We start from the raw sequence: 19,927 nt of genomic DNA on the forward strand, positions 1-19,927 counted from the left end.
GTACACACTAAGCATTCATCACACATGATGTGAACAAGGCTGTATCTTTAGTTTACTGTGAAGGACTGTAAGGGAGCCATTGTAGTTCTCTTTGTCATCAGTAGGTGGCGCTGTGCAGCTTCTGAGAATCTGCGGCATAAAGAAGCCACAGTGTTAGGTGAGGTTGGTGTCTCAGGCAGTATGTTACCACACAACAATGGCTTGTTTAGCCTGTTTGCAGTAAAACCGAATGTCTGCGAGGTTTTCTGCCATGTTGCGGCATATTTGTGGCATACATTGCTATGCCCACATCCATATACTTGTTTCCAGGCAGATTATCTACATCCTGAAATGACTCCAACACATTCAAACTTTTCTGTAGTATATTATCAGGAACGGGCAGTATTTTGTTTTTGCGCTTTCATTTTTTTCTTCCTCCTCTTCTACCAGGAGCCATACATTTTTGTATTTTTTGGTCGATGTAGACATGAGGATTTTTTTTTTGCTGCACCAAACTCTCCAAGGGGGCTGAAATAATGGGAAAAAAAGCAATTCCACCATTGTTTTTGGGGTTTTTTTTAAGGGGTTAATCATCTGCTAAAAACTTAGCATTATGATTCTCCAAGTCAGTACGATTTCAGTGATACCAAACTTTTTTTCTTCTTCTAAGTGGTGAAAAAAAAATGAGAAAAATGTGTATGTGTATTAAGAGACCACCACATGAAAACCCTGACATGGGCAGCCCAATCTGCAGACCTGAGCCCATTGAAAACCTCTGGAATGTAATCAAGAGGATGATGGATAGTCACAAGCCATCAAACAAAGAACTGCTTACATTTTTATGCCAGAAGCAGTGTGAAAGACTGGTGGAAAGCATGCCAAGAGGCATGAAAGCTGTGATCAAAAATCATGGTTATTCCACAAAATATTGATTTCTGAACTCTTAAAACATTAGTATTGTTGTTTCTAAATGATTATGAACTTGTTTTCTTTGCATTATTTGAGGTCTGAAAGCACTGTTTTGTTTTTTAATTTTGACCATTTCTCCTTTTCAGAAAAAAATACAAAATTTATTGCTTGGAAATTTGGAGATATGTTGTCAGAAGTTTATAGAATAAAGAACAATTTACATTTTACTCAAAAATTTACAGTACAGACCAAAAGTTTGGACACACCTTCTCATTTAAAGATTTTTCTGTATTTTCATGACTATGAAAATTGTACACACTGAAGGCATCAAAACTATGAATTAACACATGTGGAATTATATACTTAACAAAAAAGTGTGAAACAACTGAAAATATGTCTTATATTCTAGGTTCTTCAAAGTAGCCACCTTTTGTTTTGATGACTGCTTTGCACACCCTTGGCATTCTCTTGATGAGCTTCAAGAGGTATTCACCGGGAATGGTCTTCCAACAATTTTGAAGAAGTTCCCAGAGATGCTTAGCACTTGTTGGCTTTTTTGCCTTCACTCTGCGGTCCAGCTCACCCCAAACCATCTCAATTGGGTTCAGGTCTGGCGTAGCACCCCATCACTCTCCTTCTTGGTCAAATAGCCTTTACACAGCCTGGAGGTGTGTTTGGGGTCATTGTCCTGTTGAAAAATAAACGATGGTCCAACTAAACGCAAACCGGATGGAATAGCATGCCGCTGCAAGATGCTGTGGTAGCCATGCTGGTTCAGTATGCCTTCAATTTTGAATAAATCCCCAACAGCAAAGCACCCCCACACCATCACACATCCTCCTCCATGCTTCGCGGTGGGAACCAGGCATGTAGAGTCCATCCGTTCACCTTTTCTGCGTTACACAAACACACGGTGGTTGGAACCAAAGATCTCAAATTTGGACTCATCAGACCAAAGCACAGATTTCCACTGGTCTAATGTCCATTCCTTGTGTTCTTTAGCCCAAACAAGTCTCTTCTGCTTGTTGCCTGTCCTTAGCAATGGTTTCCTAGCAGCTATTTTACCATGAAGGCCTGTTGCACAAAGTCTCCTCTTAACAGTTGTTGTAGAGATGTGTCTGCTGCGAGAACTGTGTGGCATTGACCTGGTCTCTAATCTGAGCTGCTGTTAACCTGCGAATTCTGAGGCTGGTGACTCGGATAAACTTATCCTCAGAAGCAGAGATCTTCCTTTCCTTGGGTGGTCCTCATGTGAGCCAGTTTCTTTGTAGCGCTTGATGGTTTTTGCAACTGCACTTGGGGACACTTTCAAGGTTTTCCCAATTTTTCGGACTGACTGACCTTCATTTCTTAAAGTAATGATGGCCACTCGTTTTTTCTTACTTAGCTGCTTTTTTCTTGCCGTAATACAAATTCTAACAGTCTATTCAGTAGGACTATCAGCTGTGTATCCACCAGACTTCTGCTCAACACAAGTGATGGTCCCAACTCCATTTATAAGGCAAGAAATCCCACTTATTAAACCTGACAGGGCACACCTGTGAAGTGAAAACCATTCCCGGTGACTACCTCTTGAAGCTCATCAAGAGAATGCCAAGAGTGTGCAAAGCAGTCATCAAAGCAAAAGGTGGCTACTTTGAAGAACCTAGAATATAAGACATAATTTCAGTTGTTTCACACTTTTTTGTTAAGTATATAATTCCACATGTGTTAATTCATAGTTTTGATGCCTTCAGTGTTAATTTACAATTGTCAGTCATGAAAATACAGAAAAATCTTTAAATGAGAAGGTGTGTCCAAACTTTTGGTCTGTACTGTACCTAGAAAGAGAAAATCATACAAACTGAACATTTTGCAGTGGTCTCTTAATTTTTGCCAGAGCTGTATATATAAATTGAAGGGTTTGTGTCCTTATATCCTGAGACGTGATATGTTTTTATTTTTCCATGCATGGAACTGTGTGAGGGTGTGTTTTTGGTTTTTTTGCTTGGAGAACAAACCTTTTTATTGATACCAGTTTGGGGTCTATACAATGTCCATCAATGTTAATCTCTTAGGCTAAGTTCACATTAGCGTATCTGTGCGCAGCGTATCATCTGCGTGCGCAAACACATGCCAAAACACATTTAAGCACATGCTTACGCTGCGTTTTTTATCCACATCAGCTTACACATGACACCAAAAAAACGCTGCGTGTGCATGTGTTTGTATGCGTTTTTGCCTGTGTTTGCGTTGTTTATGCGCATGCATTCAATATTTTCAGGAGGGCGTGTCTTAATGGCCGTGTCTCAATCGAACGCATGCGTATGCATGTCCTTGCGTACAAATGCGTTCCCATAGACAGTAATGCATTGTTTATACGTACTCATCCGCCTGCGTCTGCCTGCGCATATTTGACGCCTCAATAAATGCGAAACAGTACAAAAAGCAAAGAAGACATGCACTATACGCAGGGATCACCAAGAAAGATTAACAAATTGTATTAATTCCAAAGTCATTTAAATCACACACTACACACAAAATTTTAAAAACATTTAAAACCAGAGATCACAGAAAATACCCCAAAAAACACCGCGAAACGACGCACGGGGACGCATCCGCATACAAACTGATGCCAACGCATGTCGCTCTGTACAAAATGTTAAAGATAGGTAACGCAGGACGCATGCGGACAGTACGCAGGCCTACACTAATGTGAAACTCGCTTTAGTGATAAATCCTTCACAGAAGACAGCACGCACTATGACAAGTGACAAATCCCTGAATTCTGTCTTTCATCCTCTGTCTCCTGCTGTCTTCAGATTACATAACAAAATCCTGCTGACAGATTCCATTTAATATGGGGAAAATGTGACTTTTTTTATTTATTATTTTTAAGACTTTTAAAAATGTTTTCTTTTTACCTTATTTATTAGTCCTCTAATGGGACTTGAAACTGCAATCATCCGATCACTTATACTGTATACTGCAATATCCTTGTATTGTAATATACCGTATATACTCGAGTATAAGCCGAGGCACCTAATTTTGCCATGGAAAACTGGGTAAGCATATTGACTCGAGCATAAGCCGGGAATGCATTGTCCCCTCATCCCTGTCCTGCTATGTATGGCTCCCCCGTTTTGTCCTGCTATGTGTGGCTCCCTCTGTTGTATGCATGGCTCCCAATACCTCGCATGGCTTCCAATGTCCCACATGGCTCCCATGGTCCCGCATGGCTCCCACACTTCCCCTGTCCTACCCACCCTCCTCGCTCGTCCCTGCATCTCTGTCTTGGCAGCTCTTCCTTTGCTCAGCGGTCACGTGGTACCGCTCATTAAGGTAATGAATATGTGCTCCACGCCTATGGGAGTGGAGACGCGTCCATATTCATTACTTTAATGAGCGGTACCAAGTGACCGCTGAGCACAGGAACAGAAAGAGCTGCCGGCGCCGGGACTGAGATGCAGCGACGGAGGGTGAGTATTGAAAGTTTAGTATTGCACTCTGTTAGCAGCAGATCTACTGACAATGAACGGAGCAGAGGCCGAGAATGCACAAGGCCGTGAATGCACACCTCCTCTCCAGACTGGGCTGTAGAGCACATTCTCAGGATCGCTGGGGATCTTGGCAGTCGGACTCAGCGATCCCCATCATATCCTACGGATAACTGTTTTTTGGGAATAACCATTTAAACGTTAGCTGGATCACATGTTTATATGCAGACATGACTTAGGAAAAAAAGGGGCCACTTTTTTGGTAGACTTTTTGCTGTGTTATAGAATGTTAATAACCTTTTTTTGTTTCTCTTAAGCTATTACTTGAATATAAAAGAAGAAGAGGGGCCACATGTGACCGAAGCTGATGTTTCTGAGGAAACAGTTGACATCTCCTCAACAAAGACAAACTCTCCACCAATACTTCCAATCCTGAAGAAGGTCAAAGTGTTGGCTGCTTGCTTATTTTACACCTTTTTCATTAGTATCATCATTTTTCCAACCATTTCTGCTGGCATTGAGTCTGTTGAGAAATTATCTGGCAGTATATGGACCAATAAGTATTTCACACCCATGATATGTTTCCTCACATATAACTTTGCTGACTGGAGTGGACGGCAGATCACTACATGGATTCAGAGCCCGGGGCCTACCAGCAAGATACTACCAACACTGGTTTTCCTCCGGACATTTTTCATTCCTTTATTTATGTTCTGTAATTACCAGCCCAGAAAACATATATACCAAGTCTTATTCCAGAATGATGTCTATCCAGTCATGTTTATCACTCTGCTGGGGTTTAGCAATGGTTATCTGGGAACACTCTCCATGGTGTATGGTCCTAAGGTAGTCCCCAAGGAATTCAGCGAGGGCACTGCAATAGTAATGTCATTCTTCCTAGGATTGGGGTTAGCAATAGGATCTGCTTTCTCCTCACTTGTTCACTTGATTTGATGTATAAAAAACACAAACTAGATTTTTATTTTTATACATTTTTATCCAGAGACTTTGTAATGAAACAAAATCAGTTAAATCTCCTTAGAAGATGAACTTTTAATGGTTTTAAGTATTCAATTATTTGTATGTACTAAAGATCTAGTAGTCTAACCCTTGAATGCATGAAAGAAAATTCTTGATATTTTTTCCTTTAAAGCAGATCTGTTGTTTTGATGCTCTGTTAAAAGGGTATTCTAAAGTTGTCTACTGAACAACGTGGAGCTATGCAATCTTTTTTTTTTTTCTGGTTGCTAGGGGGGTAGTAGCTATTCCTTAAGTGACAGGGTGCGGGTCCACGTTCCGGATTTCGGCGCTTTGGACGGAGCGGAAAACCCGCTCCGCCCAAAGCGTCGCCCTCTTCTGTACGCGTGGTGATTCCGGTTGTGTTCATTGCACACATCCGGAATCGCCATACCCTATACATAGGACCCTGTTATTTACCTTGCGGCAACGGAGCGTCGCCGCAAGGTAAACAGACATGCTGCGTTCTAAAAAGACGTGCCGCATGTCCATAAACCCAGGGCCGCCGGATGCGTGTTCGCACGCATAGTGGAGTTGGGATTTCATAAAATAGAGGAAAAGTATAATCGAAACATGTGCACCACTTCTGCATTTATCACCCACTCCTGGTTTTGGCTCACAAATACTGATGTAAAATACTGACCAAATACTGCTAGTGTGACTGCAGCTTTAGAATGTAGGACGCATTCGGGGGACATTAAGAGCATAACTGAGTGGTTATGTTACTAGATTATATAGACAGACTGTTTTATTAAATAAGGGCAGCCCCAGATTGGTGAATAGGTCCTCTTCAAAGTTCAGATATAAAGTGTCTTTCAGTACAGAAGTCATTGCTATCTAGTTAGGAACATTCGGCTCTTCTGCCATATATTTTTCCACAATTCTGCAGCATAATTTCCATACTCTGCATTGGGCTTTTCTGCTGTTAGTTTTCCTGGAAATATTTGAACACCTTGACAACTGGGCTTTACTATTCCTATTGTTAAAAGCATAGTGTCCATCCCCTGTAGGTTGTGAGCCCTCATGGGTTTTCTCTTACGTTAATTCGTTATGTACTGTAAACCTTGTTTTCACATGCACAGTGTTCGGGAATTAAGGGCACTATGAAATAAAATATACAGTGTGTAACCAGTACTGACAGTATAGGAAATGCCCCATTAATTAGGGCAGTGATGGCATCCTGTTATCTATTTTTGTGTACATTTCCAGGTAAAATAACAGTTGAACATATGAGCACAAAGTTCTTTAAAGATGTCCATGTCATTGATTCGATACCCTGTTTGGGGCAAAATGTAATGTTACGGCAGACCCAACATTCCCATGTGTTTCAAGATAGACCGTCAGTTTGATTTTTCATCTATATATTTCAGAAGCTGAGTAGTGTTTAGCCAGGTGTGGGATCATTAAACTATATAGTTCTATATCTATATATAATAAACTATATCAGGTATTCAGTGATGGTTAGAGATGGACCAACTTCAATCTTCCGAAGTTTGAGCTATAGACATCTGTTACACTTTTATATTTGTTAAGTAATGCTGTGTTCACTTCTCGTATGGTTTTAACATTTGGTGCAGGGTGATATTGGAAAGCCAATCTTTCAACTCCTGTATTTCTCCCTACACCCGATTCATTAGGACTGGCCTTTTGTAAGCCACGTTTAATGAATGGAGCCCTGGCAGTGGATACACCAAATTCATCATTCTCCTTTAAATGAATTTGGTGCGCCTTTCAACTTCTGTGCGCCGCTGCCACAAATGTTTCTCCAGCCAAGGGCTGGCCTACATTTTTCTGTTAAAAGTTTCACCATTTTTGTAAATGATGAACTTGTCAGGTGTGCTTTTCCACACCCTCACCCCATCCCAGAGTTCCACCAACTTTTTAAAAAGTTGTCGGAACTGCTCGAGACTGACGTAGAAACACCAAAACTTGCAAAGTTGCATAAATGTCTCATGCATATTCATTAGTAATATCGATAGTAAAATAGAAAAGGGACCATTAGATTGATGAACCATGACATTTGTTTTTATGGATCGGATTATTAACGTCTCCTACTTTCTTATAAAAGTACATTTGCAACAAGTTGCACATTTAATACGTGAAGTGTAGACTATTAATATGTACTGTAATATTTCATACTTTTATTTTGAGGCCAGAGTTAAGGCATCATTACTTTTTTTAACCTTTTAAAACTGTCTAGAGGCCACCAGAACAAAATGTTATGTGTGCACAGTAGCATAAGTCCAAGCCGTACATCGGGGGAGTACGTTGGGGAATACCCCTGATGTATGCACATGTTGAGATGGGAACGGAGCCAGATTTGCTTGTGAAAGCTGAACCTCCTTCCCATGAAAAGCTGATTTCAGTTCTCATTTTCAGAGTATCATAAACAATATGCAGTTTGCACTCGTCTGACTTTCCACTGGTGTCTGTGGGGAATTTACTGCATCATGTTGGCATCACATCTATTGTGTAAAGGAAGTAACTGCAGCTCTAGCTCTTTGATCTGTCGCAAATCTTTTTTTTTTTTTTTTAACATGAAGTACTCGGCCATATTTGTTTCTTGCTGTAATACATGAGATGCATTATAGTTCCTCATAGCATTATAGATAACTTTTTTTTTCGGAACACTATCTAAATAATGGATGGATACGAGACCAATAAAAACAGATGTAAAGGAATATGTTTACAGGAATCTCCTCATATTGGTACATGTGATGTATATGTATATTATTTTGGTGTGTATATGGTCCTACCACAATAAAAATGCTATCTGCTTTTATGTACAGTGTAATGGATGGTCTGAAAGTATTGACCGGTCTCAATAGATGAGTTCACAGGAGGTAAGTCTGTTCCAAAGCTCCAATGTTCCTAAAGCACATCACATGGAGCAAGTCTTTCTTTCTTGTATTGGGACCAAGGTGAGCAGCAGATGTATCAGAACGCCGGACCCCAGAATTTAATTTCACTGCTCATTGCTGGAATGTGTATTGAAGAGTAGCAAGTTCTCTTCAGCTTGGTTGGGTCAGATAAAGTATTACTTTAGACAGAAGGTAATTGGATTGTGAAATAGGCTGCGGTGAGATGTAGCCGACACTCTGGCAGCATTAACGCCATTCAAAAACAGTTTAGATAAGTACGGAACATAGCGATCACAAAGTAGAAGTGCTGCCACAGCAGAGGGATGACCTAGTCTTCTGGTGACCTTAAGGGAAACTTGGGCATCTGAAATTCAACTTTAAGACAATTAACACTGCAGATTTTCAGGTTATGATTAGTTACTTTTCACCCTTCAGATACGTACTGGAGGGAATAAGAGCAATTTAAGGATGTTCTGTGGAAATTAATATATTCCCTCAATGACTAATGGAGAATTTACATCCTGAATTATTTTACTATAAAATACATGGGTGGATTTTTTTAAAGGATCTAATCAAATAGGAAAAAAAACAGGGTATGTCAATTCACAATAGTATTTTTGCATATCTCCATGCAACACGTAGGTTTTGCTGTTGATTTGTGGCGAATAGGTTCCTGAAAAAGCATATGACCCCTGTGTTCTACCTGACACTATCATTTATTAGTTGTATTAATAGTATCAAGGATTCAGACAGATTAAATGCAATCTGTCAGCAGGTTTTTGCTATGGATCATGATTTTTAGGATGGTTCTCATCTAAATCGTGTAGATCTACATTGTGTTTGTAGATTTGGTACATGACGTATGAATTTTACAGTTGGATTTCTATTACATACATTTTTCTGCACACAGTAGAGCTGGAATTTCGCCATGTTTGCTGAATTATTCAGCTAAATACATAAAATGTAAATGTTCTCATCTGAAATGTTTATTTTCAGCTATTAAAAATTACTACCAAGCATCTCAAAATGTACAAAAATGCTTTTCTGGCATTTAAAAAATATGAGTGACCAATGTAGCCACCCTTATTATTTTCTATAACAGTCATACGCCTTTCATCCATGAAGTCTGTCAGTTTCTAAATATGTTGATGGTCCACTTTTTGAGCAGCATCTACCACAGCCTGTTCAGAAAGGTGATTTTTTACCTTCCCCAGTAAATGTCCTATTTAAGAAAAGCCCACAAGTTCTCACTAGGGTATACTTCTGGTGAGGAAGGGGCCGTGTCATTGATCTTTCATCTTTAAGGCAGTTGGGACTTCGCTGCATGCGGTTGAATGTTTTCCTGCATAGAAATCATCCTGGTTTTCTTGCAAGATTCCTGTACAAAATCTTGAAGAAAGTGTCTTCTAAAAATGACAGTAGGTTTGGAAGTGGACTTTGAGTCCATTTTCAACTTGAAAAGATCCATCTAGCTCATCTTTAATAATAACAGCACATATCAGTATCTGACCTCCATCTTACAGGGATCTGAGGCGAAGTAGAGGTCTGTGCCCACTGATTGAGCCACGGGCCCATCCATCTGGTTCATCAAGACACCCTTATCTCATCAGTCCATAAAATCTTTGAAAAATCTGTGTTCAGGTATTTTTTGGCCCAGACTTGATGTTTAATCCTCTGTGTCTTGTTCAGTGGTGGTTGGATTTCAGCCTTGGCCATGTCTCTGACCACTGAACACCTTGCGCCCCAGTGAGTTTGGAGTTCTGGAATATGAACACAATGGAAGATAATTGGTTCCTAGTGGCTTCACAAAATGTATTTGTCTCACATCTTTGGCAGTTATGGTGCATCTTTTATTGTCAACAAGCTTTTTGAGAGAGCGAGACGTTTGCAGCGCCCTAGCCCTTACTATGACCATTTTACAGCACCAGAGTTCTGGTTTCCATTGACTTCTATGGGGTTCGGGTAGAGTTCTGGTACCGAACTTTAGACTAAAGTTTGTTCTAACCCAATGTACCCCAACATCCACGGGTTTGCTCCTCCCTCATCCCTAATCCTTAGACCACAGCCTCAATACACAAATATGCATCATCTGATTTGCTTCGCCCAATAAGCATTCAAGATTATACAGCTTGAAGTTGGAAAATCTGCATGAAATGGTCAAAACACCTGCTTGTGTATACATGTATTGGATGTTCATTTTTGGTGTGTGTTTATATAGAATGTATTATATATATATATATATATATATATATATATATATATATATATATATCTAATATATAATTGCCTAGAATACTACTTCCTGCAATTTGTGCCAACTTCCGTGGCTTTGTCCGGAGCTAATGTCCGGAGCTAATGTCCGGAGATAAGTGACGTCAACAGTGTCCAGTGTCTGATTGGTTGCCGCCTGCTGCGAGCGACCAATCAGAAACGTGCCGTACTGTGACACACTCCGCCCGCCATTTTGGTGTGATTTTTGAATTTTTACCTCACAGCAAGTTTCTACTGCGTGGAGGCGGGCCCAGTGACGTTGCTCTTCAAGCTCCTGCCGAATTTCGTCAAAAAAATGATAATACCATTTACCAAAACTATATATATTTAGTTGTGAAGTGGTTCAGTGACATTTTCACACCAATTTTGAACTTTTGTTTGGTGTTTTCTCCATATACTGCCTATTATTTTTGTTCTTTCTTACTATTATTTATTAATTGTATTATTCTTACATTTGAATAAATAAAGTATATATGGATTCTAGACTCCCAATTCTTTAGAATCGGGCTGCCATCTAGTTATTTATTAATTGTATTATTCTTACATTTGAATAAATAAAGTATATATGGATTCTAGACTCCCGATTCTTTAGAATCGGGCTGCCATCTAGTATATTATATTTTGTTAAAAAGATGAAGACCGCACTCCTCTTTTAGAAACAATGTAGTAGTCTAATAGCCCATAGGGGCTTCTGCGACAGTGTGGGCCTTTCTCAAGGCTTGATGTATATATTAGAGAGAGATAGATATATATAGAAAACTGCAAATGCAGCAAATTCCTAAGTTATAAACCTAGATCCCCCCCAAGTAAACTCTAAATACTTGCATGCTACAGCTAAAAAGTTCCAGACAGCAGATGTCACATAAATGTATCAGATCATTCCTTCCATTTTCCTAGAACTGTAACTTCCTGTGAACCTGTTGAGCAATACCAAAATTATTACATTTTTTTGCGCTTTATCAGCAGTACCAACACTTCATGATGCCCTCAATTTACTTCTGACTTTGGCAGATACAGAAGACTACTGTTAGTAATTTATTTTCAGACTGGTTTTACTTGTGTAGTCTGTAACTTGGGAAATTAAAGTCAGCTTGTTGCCAATGTACAGAGGAAGAAAGTGTATTCATGAGATCTCTGTCTAATGGCATCTTTCCGGAGACATGTCAGCTGTTTTGAATCTCGATCCCCCTGCAGCTATAAAACCAGTTAAATGCATTTAACAAGCGCTTCCAGCAATCGTGCCGGAAATACGCACACCGGGATCCCCTTCACGTGATCGCGGATCACCAGTGTGTTGGCATGACAACCTGAGGTCTCCTGGATACCTCTATGGTTGTCACTGCTGGCTTGCTAGGAGTGCCACATAGTGGTCGGTGCTCATAGCAAGTGGACACTATTGAAGCATGCCAGAAGTAAAAAAAAAAAAAAGTTTTTAAAAATATAAAAAAAATATATAAAAGTTCAAATCACCCCCCTTTCGCCCCATTCAATAAAATCAAACATACACATATTTGGTATTGCCACGTTCAGAATTGCCCGACCTATCCATTTAAAAAAAAAATTACCCTGATCGCTAAACGGCATAACGAGAAAAAAGTCAAAACACCAAAATTACATTATTTTTGGTTGCCGCAACATTGCATTAAAATGCAATAATGGGCGATCAAAAGAACATATCTGCACCAAAATGGTATAATTAAAAACATGAGCTCACCACGCAAAAAATAAGCCCTCACCCAGCCCGAAATCAGGTATTGGAAAATGGAGCAATTTTTTTTTTTTTTTTAAACTACCGTAAGTTTGGAATTTTTTTTTTCTACCTCTTAAGTGTTTTTCTTAAAGCGTCTCCTTAAACATCTCTTGCACCGTTCTTGTTGCAGCTTTGCTGATGACTTTTTTAAATGATTTCATATACAAGGTAATGGAGACTTCCAAGCGGAAGCTGCATGAATGGACTACCGTATTTTCTGGTGCATAAGACGACTGGGCGTATAAGACGACCCCCAACTTTTCCATATAAAATATGGAATTTGGGATATGCCCGCCGTATAAGATGGGGGTCATCTCATACGCCCAGTCATCTTATACGGCATGTGGTTTCCAGGGTCTGGAGGAGAGGACTCTCCTTCAGTCCCTGGGATCCATATTCATGTAAAAAATAAAGAATAAAAATAAAAAACATGGATATACTCACCCCTCCGACGGCCCCTGGCTCACAGCGCTGCTAGCGTCTGCCTCCGTTCCTAAGAATGCAGAGAGTGAAGGACCTTCGATGACGTCACGGTCAGGTGACTGGTCACCTGACTGCTCATGTGACCGTGACGTCATCGAAGGTCCTTCACTCTCTGCATTCTTAAAGGGAACCTGTCACCCCGTTTTTTGAGATTGAGATATAAATACTGTTAAATAGGGCCTGCGCTGTGCGTTACTATAGTGTATGTAGTGTACCCTGATTCCCCATGTATGCCGAGAAATACATTACCAAAGTCGGCGTTTTCGCCTGTCAATCAGGCTGGTCTGGTCAGGTGGGCGTGTTCACAGCGTTCTTTTCTTCCCCAGGTTTCCGTTGGTGGCGTAGTGGTGTGCGCATGTCCAAGGTCCGGATTCCCTGTGCCCACGTGAAGACACAGCGCGCGATCTGCGCTGTCATTCCTTTCATCGGTGCGGGCGGCCATCTTCCTGGGGCCGCGCGTGCGCAGATGTAGTGCTCTGCTGCACGGGGCTTCAGGAAAATGGCCGCGGGATGCCGCGCGTGCGCAGAAGAGATCGCGGCGGCCATTTTCCCAAAGCCGAGTTTGCATCTCGGCTTTGGGAAAATGGCCGCCGCGATCTCTTCTGCGCACGCGCGGCATCCCGCGGCCATTTTCCTGAAGCCCCGTGCAGCAGAGCACTACATCTGCGCACGCGCGGCCCCAGGAAGATGGCCGCCCGCACCGATGAAAGGAATGACAGCGCAGATCGCGCGCTGTGTCTTCACGTGGGCACAGGGAATCCGGACCTTGGACATGCGCACACCACTACGCCACCAACGGAAACCTGGGGAAGAAAAGAACGCTGTGAACACGCCCACCTGACCAGACCAGCCTGATTGACAGGCGAAAACGCCGACTTTGGTAATGTATTTCTCGGCATACATGGGGAATCAGGGTACACTACATACACCATAGTAACGCACAGCGCAGGCCCTATTTAACAGTATTTATATCTCAATCTCAAAAAACGGGGTGACAGGTTCCCTTTAAAGAACGGAGGCAGATGCTAGCAGCGCTGTGAGCCAGGGGCCGTCGGAGGGGTGAGTATATCCATGTTTTTTATTCTTTATTTTTTACATGAATATGGATCCCAGGGCCTGAAGGAGAGTCTCCTCTCCTCCAGACCCTGGGAACCACATGCCGACATCCAGGATCGCTCCCTACACACGCCGTACCCGGCATATGAGACGACCCCCGACTTTTGGGACAATTTTTAGGGGCAAAAAGTCGTCTTATATGCCGGAAAGTACGGTAGTAACTTCTTTTAGCCACTTCATGGCTTTCAAACCCTGAAACGATTTAAAAGAAGTGAAACATATATACAAATCATTTTTACTTTGCTGTACATAATGTATGTTCATGTCTTTTTTACCATTTTTTTTTAGGTCTTTTTCAGGTGAGTTCCAGGTGGAATCCACCAGAAAAAGAAACAATGTTGGGCATTCAGCATCACATTCATGAGGGCCAGTATTACATTTTGATTTAGGATTTTCAGTTCTTCATTCTGCATGTGCTCTCTGGCTTATATTTAGGTGAAATAAATAAAAATATATATATATATATTTTTTTTTTTTTAAGTATGTGATTAAAAAAAAAATCAGCTTTACGATCTCAATCATACTGTATAACTCATTCAGATACATCACTCAGCCCGACCAAGTTCATGAACCCTAGCTTTTTGCATGCCGGTCTTGATGAAGACTATTTTGGAGTAAGTTGTGCTAAATTTAATAAAAAGTGGGCTCCTCATAATTAATTTGGGACACGTTTCAGCTGGCGTTCACGACTGTAAGAAATCGTTAGCTGAAGTACATTACTGCTATAATGTGACAACTGTAGTAGGTCATGCCAACTCCCCTAAGTTCCACCCACTTTGAAAAAGTGGCATCCATTACACAAGTGATGGGCATTTCAGAGACAGTAAGTGGATGCAGGTCAGTGCACTGAGACCCCAACCACAAGGAGAGCAGGGTCATGAGTCCCCAGCTTGAGTGGAGCAATCTTATAACAAGGCCCATCCAATCAAAGTCAATGCGACTGTCGGAGACACTGAGAACATCGCTGTGTGAGCTCTGGTTATCTTATTAGATGTTCAGTTGTGCAGCCGTGTGCATGCCCGATTCCCAAAGAAGAGCAAGTTGTCACCTGTCCCATGGAATATTGATAAGTTATACTCTTGATACCACCCCATTAAAGGGAAGGTTTCACCATTTTTTGGTTTTGTATTTATGTAAATGTTTGTTTATAACAATATACAACTAACTTGTAATATTTCTTTTTTTATGATGTATTACTTCAGCAACTGCCATTTTTATTTGCTGGTTGTGGGAGCCTGACACTTATGCTCAGCAGATCCAGCAATCCATACTAGACATAGTTGGTGTCAAGAATACGTGTGGGATAAAATATAACTTTTACTGAATATTTTTTAAAAACAGCCCAACAAAAAGTGCAAAGTGCATAACAATAAACAAACAAACATACACACGGATGTGCAGGTTACGCTATCAAAACCAACTGATAGTTTGTATGCAGCAGCAATTAACACTATCAGTTTACCAGCGTGTTCTTAAAGCACTATATTAGGATATATATGTGCAAGTCCTACTACAGGAACCTGTCCTTGATATATTAGGTACAGAGAAACGGTTGTACTCACCCCTAAGGTACAGATCCTTATCACACCACTATAGAATTATAAACAAAGTGCAATACAATCGTATATTAATACATGTTGCACCCTAGAGTAAATAATTCTCTTACAGAATTGCTGATAATGCACCGTATTCAGTCCACCTGAGACTGTGCATGCCTCTTATTCAGCATATTCAGTAGATGTGGCTGGTATATACAAAGCTATAGAACGGTCTCACCCGCCTCCGACCATATTAAGTCATGGGTACTCAGTCCAGCTGATGGCGGTGAGTGTCCTCCCCTCTCGTTCCGACGCGTTTCGTTTAACACTCATCAGGGGATAAACTTTGGGGTTGTGCTTTCATGCCCGTCCAGCCGACGCTGCCATCCGTGTGTATGTTTGTTTGTTTATTGTTATGCACTTTGCAATTCTTGTTGGGCTGTTTTTAAAAAATAATCAGTAAAAATTATATTTTATCCCACACGTATTCTTTACATATTCTATTTGGGATTATACCACCTGCTACATTATAGTTGGTGTCAAGCCCTATCTCCTATGCTGCGGCTGCCCTGGGATGTGCAGTTCATTGCTGTATGTGTAGCCCAGCACTGTTTTATTGTAGCCCTGCACAGTCCTGGGCTACAATTTCCATTTGTCATTGCTACTTACAGTGTTCATAATGTAGCAGTCAGATTAGTGCCGGCATCAGCGCTCTGATCACAGGAACTAGCCATGAGCACAGGTCTGGGCATCAGGATTGTGGCTTTATCCAGTGGTGAGAACAGGGCACTGGATGAAGTCACTCATCCCTCTAATGCCTCCTGTGTTATTTGTTCCTTCAGCCGCTGTTAATTGTATCTGGGTGGCAAGCTTTCCCATAAAATGCTTTCCCAAGGACCCAGTTGTACCAAGAATAGCTACAACTACCAAATCACACAGGAGGAGGCATTAGAGGAGCAGGTGAAGTCTACACCCCTCTGCCAACACCGCGCCTGCTTATGGCTCACTGCTAAAAAAAAAAAAAAAGTTTAAATTCTGATCCCTAAGTAAAAAAAAAAAAAAAAGTTGGTATCGCTGCATCTATAATAGTCGATTCTTCCTGAGGAAGCCACAAATATCGAACGTGAAATGCGCTTTGCGGATCGTGTTCTGGTGACCGCTCTGGTTGTACTTTTACAAAGGGTAAGGCTGCATTATTTCTTATCTTGTTCATTATATGAAGGTATTTGGGAGATCCAATACTTTTTTTTGATTGCTGTGACCATTGTGTCCATTATATGTAAGGACATATCTTTCCTCCCTTCTACCTTGCATACCCCTATAGTCCTAGTTCCTTACTTATACACATGGGTCATTCTATGCCCATTTAAACCCGGTTGTTTGAATATACCCAACTGATGGACATTTACATGTTCATTGAGGATGATAATGTCATATTTTGTTATACATGTTAAATTCACAGGGGAACAATTTGAAAAAAAAATTCTGTTGAGTTAGGTTTTTGAGCCGATTTATACTAAAATTGGCATGCTGATTCCAAAAATGTAGTCAGTTTTTTTCTAGCACGTCAAGTTTTTCCTACACAACTTACCTGCCAGAGAAGCACAATTGCACTGATATCTGTAATAAGACTTGTTATCTGATTACAATTCGACTCATATAGAGCTACGTGGCAACTTGTAAGAGTAGTCACAACTTTGTCATGCCTATTTCTTATATATTTCATTTTTTGTTCATATTTGTACTATTTAAAAAAAAACAACACTTTTTAGGTACAGTAGTTTACATAGTTTTGAGAAGACAAAAATCCTATAGTTCAAAAACTTGACGTGATAGAGAAAAACTGAGATCATTTCTGGATTCAGCATCCAAAAATTAATTAAGAACAGTTGTCTGACCTAACTCTTAAAAAATTGTGTTCCCCAGTGAGTTAATGCCTCGTTTTCTGACCATTGTGTCCCATTTATATAAAGACTCATGAGTCCTTACTGTATGTACACTTGTTACAGCAGCAAATACTTGTTTATAACCATGGAGCTCTATGTTCATTCAAACATGATTATCAAAATGTACTTAATACTGTAGCTGTATATTCACATCTGAATTTATCTTTTATTAGTAAAATGTATGCACCTCTATTAGGCCACATGCTTCTAACACCCCTGGGAGATGGTTGTTACAGTGGTGTTGCCTTCCTTTCGGGGAGGGTGATACTATGCCTGGAAGTGAGGAGGATCCCTTTATCAGGTGGTACATACAGTGCCTACAAGTAGTATTCAACCCCTGCAGATTTAGCAGGTTTAATAAGATGCAAATAAGTTAGAGCCTTCAAACTTCAAACAAGAGCAGGATTTATTAACAGATGCATAAATCTTACAAACCAAAAAGTTTTGTTGCTCAGTTAAATTTTTATAAATTTTAAACATAAAAGTGTGGGTCAATTATTATTCAACCCCTAGGTTAGCCCGGCACAGGTCTCTGGAGTTATCTTGGCCCACTCCTCCATGCAGATCTTCTCCAAGTTATCTAGGTTCTTTGGGTGTCTCATGTGGACTTTAATCTTGAGCTCCTTCCACAAGTTTTCAATTGGGTTAAGGTCAGGAGACTGACTAGGCCACTGCAACACCTTGATTTTTTGCCTGTTGAACCAGGCCTTGGTTTTCTTGGCTGTGTGCTTTGGGTAGTTGTCTTATTGGAAAATGAAATGACGACCCATCTTAAGATCCTTGATGGAGGAGCGGAGGTTCTTGGTCAAAATCTCCAGGTAGGCCGTGCTATCCATCTTCCCATGGATGCGGACCAGATGGCCAGGCCCCTTTGCTGAGAAACAGCCCCACAGCATGATGCTGCCACCACCATGCTTGACTGTAGGGATGGTATTCTTGGGGTTGTATGCAGTGCCATCTCCAAACGTCACGTGTGTGGTTGGCACCAAAGATCTCGATCTTGGTCTCATCAGACCAGAGAACCTTGAACCAGTCAGTCTCAGAGTCCTCCAAGTGATCATGAGCAACGGAACGGAGACCATTGCGGTGGAGTACATTACTTATGGTATTGACTGAAACCAATGTCCCCACTGCCATGAGATCTTCCCGGAGCTCCTTCCTTGTTGTTCTTGGGTTAGCCTTGACTCTTCGGACAAGCCTGGCCTCGGCACGGGAGGAAACTTTCAAAGGCTGTCCAGGCCGTGGAAGGCTAACAGTAGTTCCATAAGCCTTCCACTTCCGGATGATGCTCCCAACAGTGGAGACAGGTAGGCCCAACTCCTTGGAAAGGGTTTTGTACCCCTTGCCAGCCTTGTGACCCTTCACGATCTTGTCTCTGATGGCCTTGGAATGCTCCTTTGTCTTTCCCATGTTGACCATGTATGAGTGCTGTTCACAAGTTTGGGGAGGGTCTTAAATAGTCAGAAAAGGCTGGAAAAAGATATAATTAATCCAAACATGTGAAGCTCATTGTTCTTTGTGACTGAACTACTTCTTAATACTTTAGGGGAACCAAACAGAATTCTGGTGGGTTGAGGGGTTGAATAATAAATGACCCTCTGAAAAAACTTTTCACAATTTAAAAAAATAAATGAACAAAGAAATCACATTCTTTTTTGCTGCAGTGCATTTCACACTTCCAGGCTGATCTACAGTCCAAATGTCACAATGCCAAGTTAATTCCAAATGTGTAAACCTGCTAAATCTGCAGGGGGTTGAATACTACTTGTAGGCACTGTACATGCAACATGTTCTGATTCCAGGCCAGAAGGGGAGCTCAGAACCTGGTTTCAGGGGAGCTTTCCTAGATATATATTCTGGCTTGGAGGAGGAGTTAGGGTAGATTGTGTGAAGGAGGAAAGAGCACAGGAGAAGTGAGGAGCTGGAGGGGAGCTGCGACTGGGCTCCCTCCACGCTGAAGCGCAGGAACTGGACTCCGAGGCTGTGTGGGACTGCATGCCCCACAGCAGAAACCGGAGAGCAGGAGATTTAAAGTTACTTGCCCACATCTAAACCCGAATGCACAGCAGCACCCAGAGCCCGGAGTCCCAGTAAATACACACCTGTAAAAAGGCTTGCACTGCCTGCTATGCGAGTACTGTCCTAGGACACAGAGAGAGAGGACCTTGTAAGAAGCCATAGGCAGCAAGGGACACACCTTACAGCGCAGCAAGGAAGGCTATTAATCCCACCTGGCTAACGGGATCACTATTCGCTTGCAGGCTGCCTGGACCTCACCAACACCTGTTACCAGTACCCTGGACTGTGGCCGTTAATCGTCAGTAAACAGGTAAAGAGACTGCAACCTTGAGTCCTCTGATTATTTCTGGCACCACACTATCCTTGCCAAATACAGCGGGAGCCCTGGGGACCCAGCTTCACCTGTGGGAAGCCATACCATCCTTGCTGGAGTACCATCACCCCAGAGGACCCCTTTAAGCAGCGTTTGTCACCCCTGACTGAATACCACAGGTGGTGTCATGAACATTCTTATTTCTAATAACCCCTTCAAAGGGAACCTGTCATCCCCAAAATCGAGGGT

The 19,927-nt window shown here is 41.4% G+C and overlaps 1 protein-coding gene across 2 annotated transcripts in view; it reads left to right on the forward strand.

Annotated features, from left to right (window-relative positions):
* Nucleotides 1-19,675, forward strand: part of SLC29A3 (solute carrier family 29 member 3) — a 94,964-nt gene extending 75,289 nt beyond the window's left edge. The window contains exon 6 of one of the 2 annotated variants that reach the window (XM_069753212.1): nucleotides 4,682-8,163. In XM_069753212.1, the coding sequence (XP_069609313.1) occupies nucleotides 4,682-5,318 (637 nt within the window). In that variant the 3' untranslated portion in view covers nucleotides 5,319-8,163. Of the gene's footprint in view, nucleotides 1-4,681; nucleotides 8,164-19,607 lie in introns of those variants that run through there. The other variant, XM_069753213.1, reaches the window with a different exon arrangement.
* Nucleotides 19,676-19,927: the final 252 nt, after the last annotated feature.

Source organism: Ranitomeya imitator, chromosome 2, assembly GCF_032444005.1.
Source record: "Ranitomeya imitator isolate aRanImi1 chromosome 2, aRanImi1.pri, whole genome shotgun sequence".
NCBI lineage: Eukaryota > Metazoa > Chordata > Amphibia > Anura > Dendrobatidae > Ranitomeya > Ranitomeya imitator.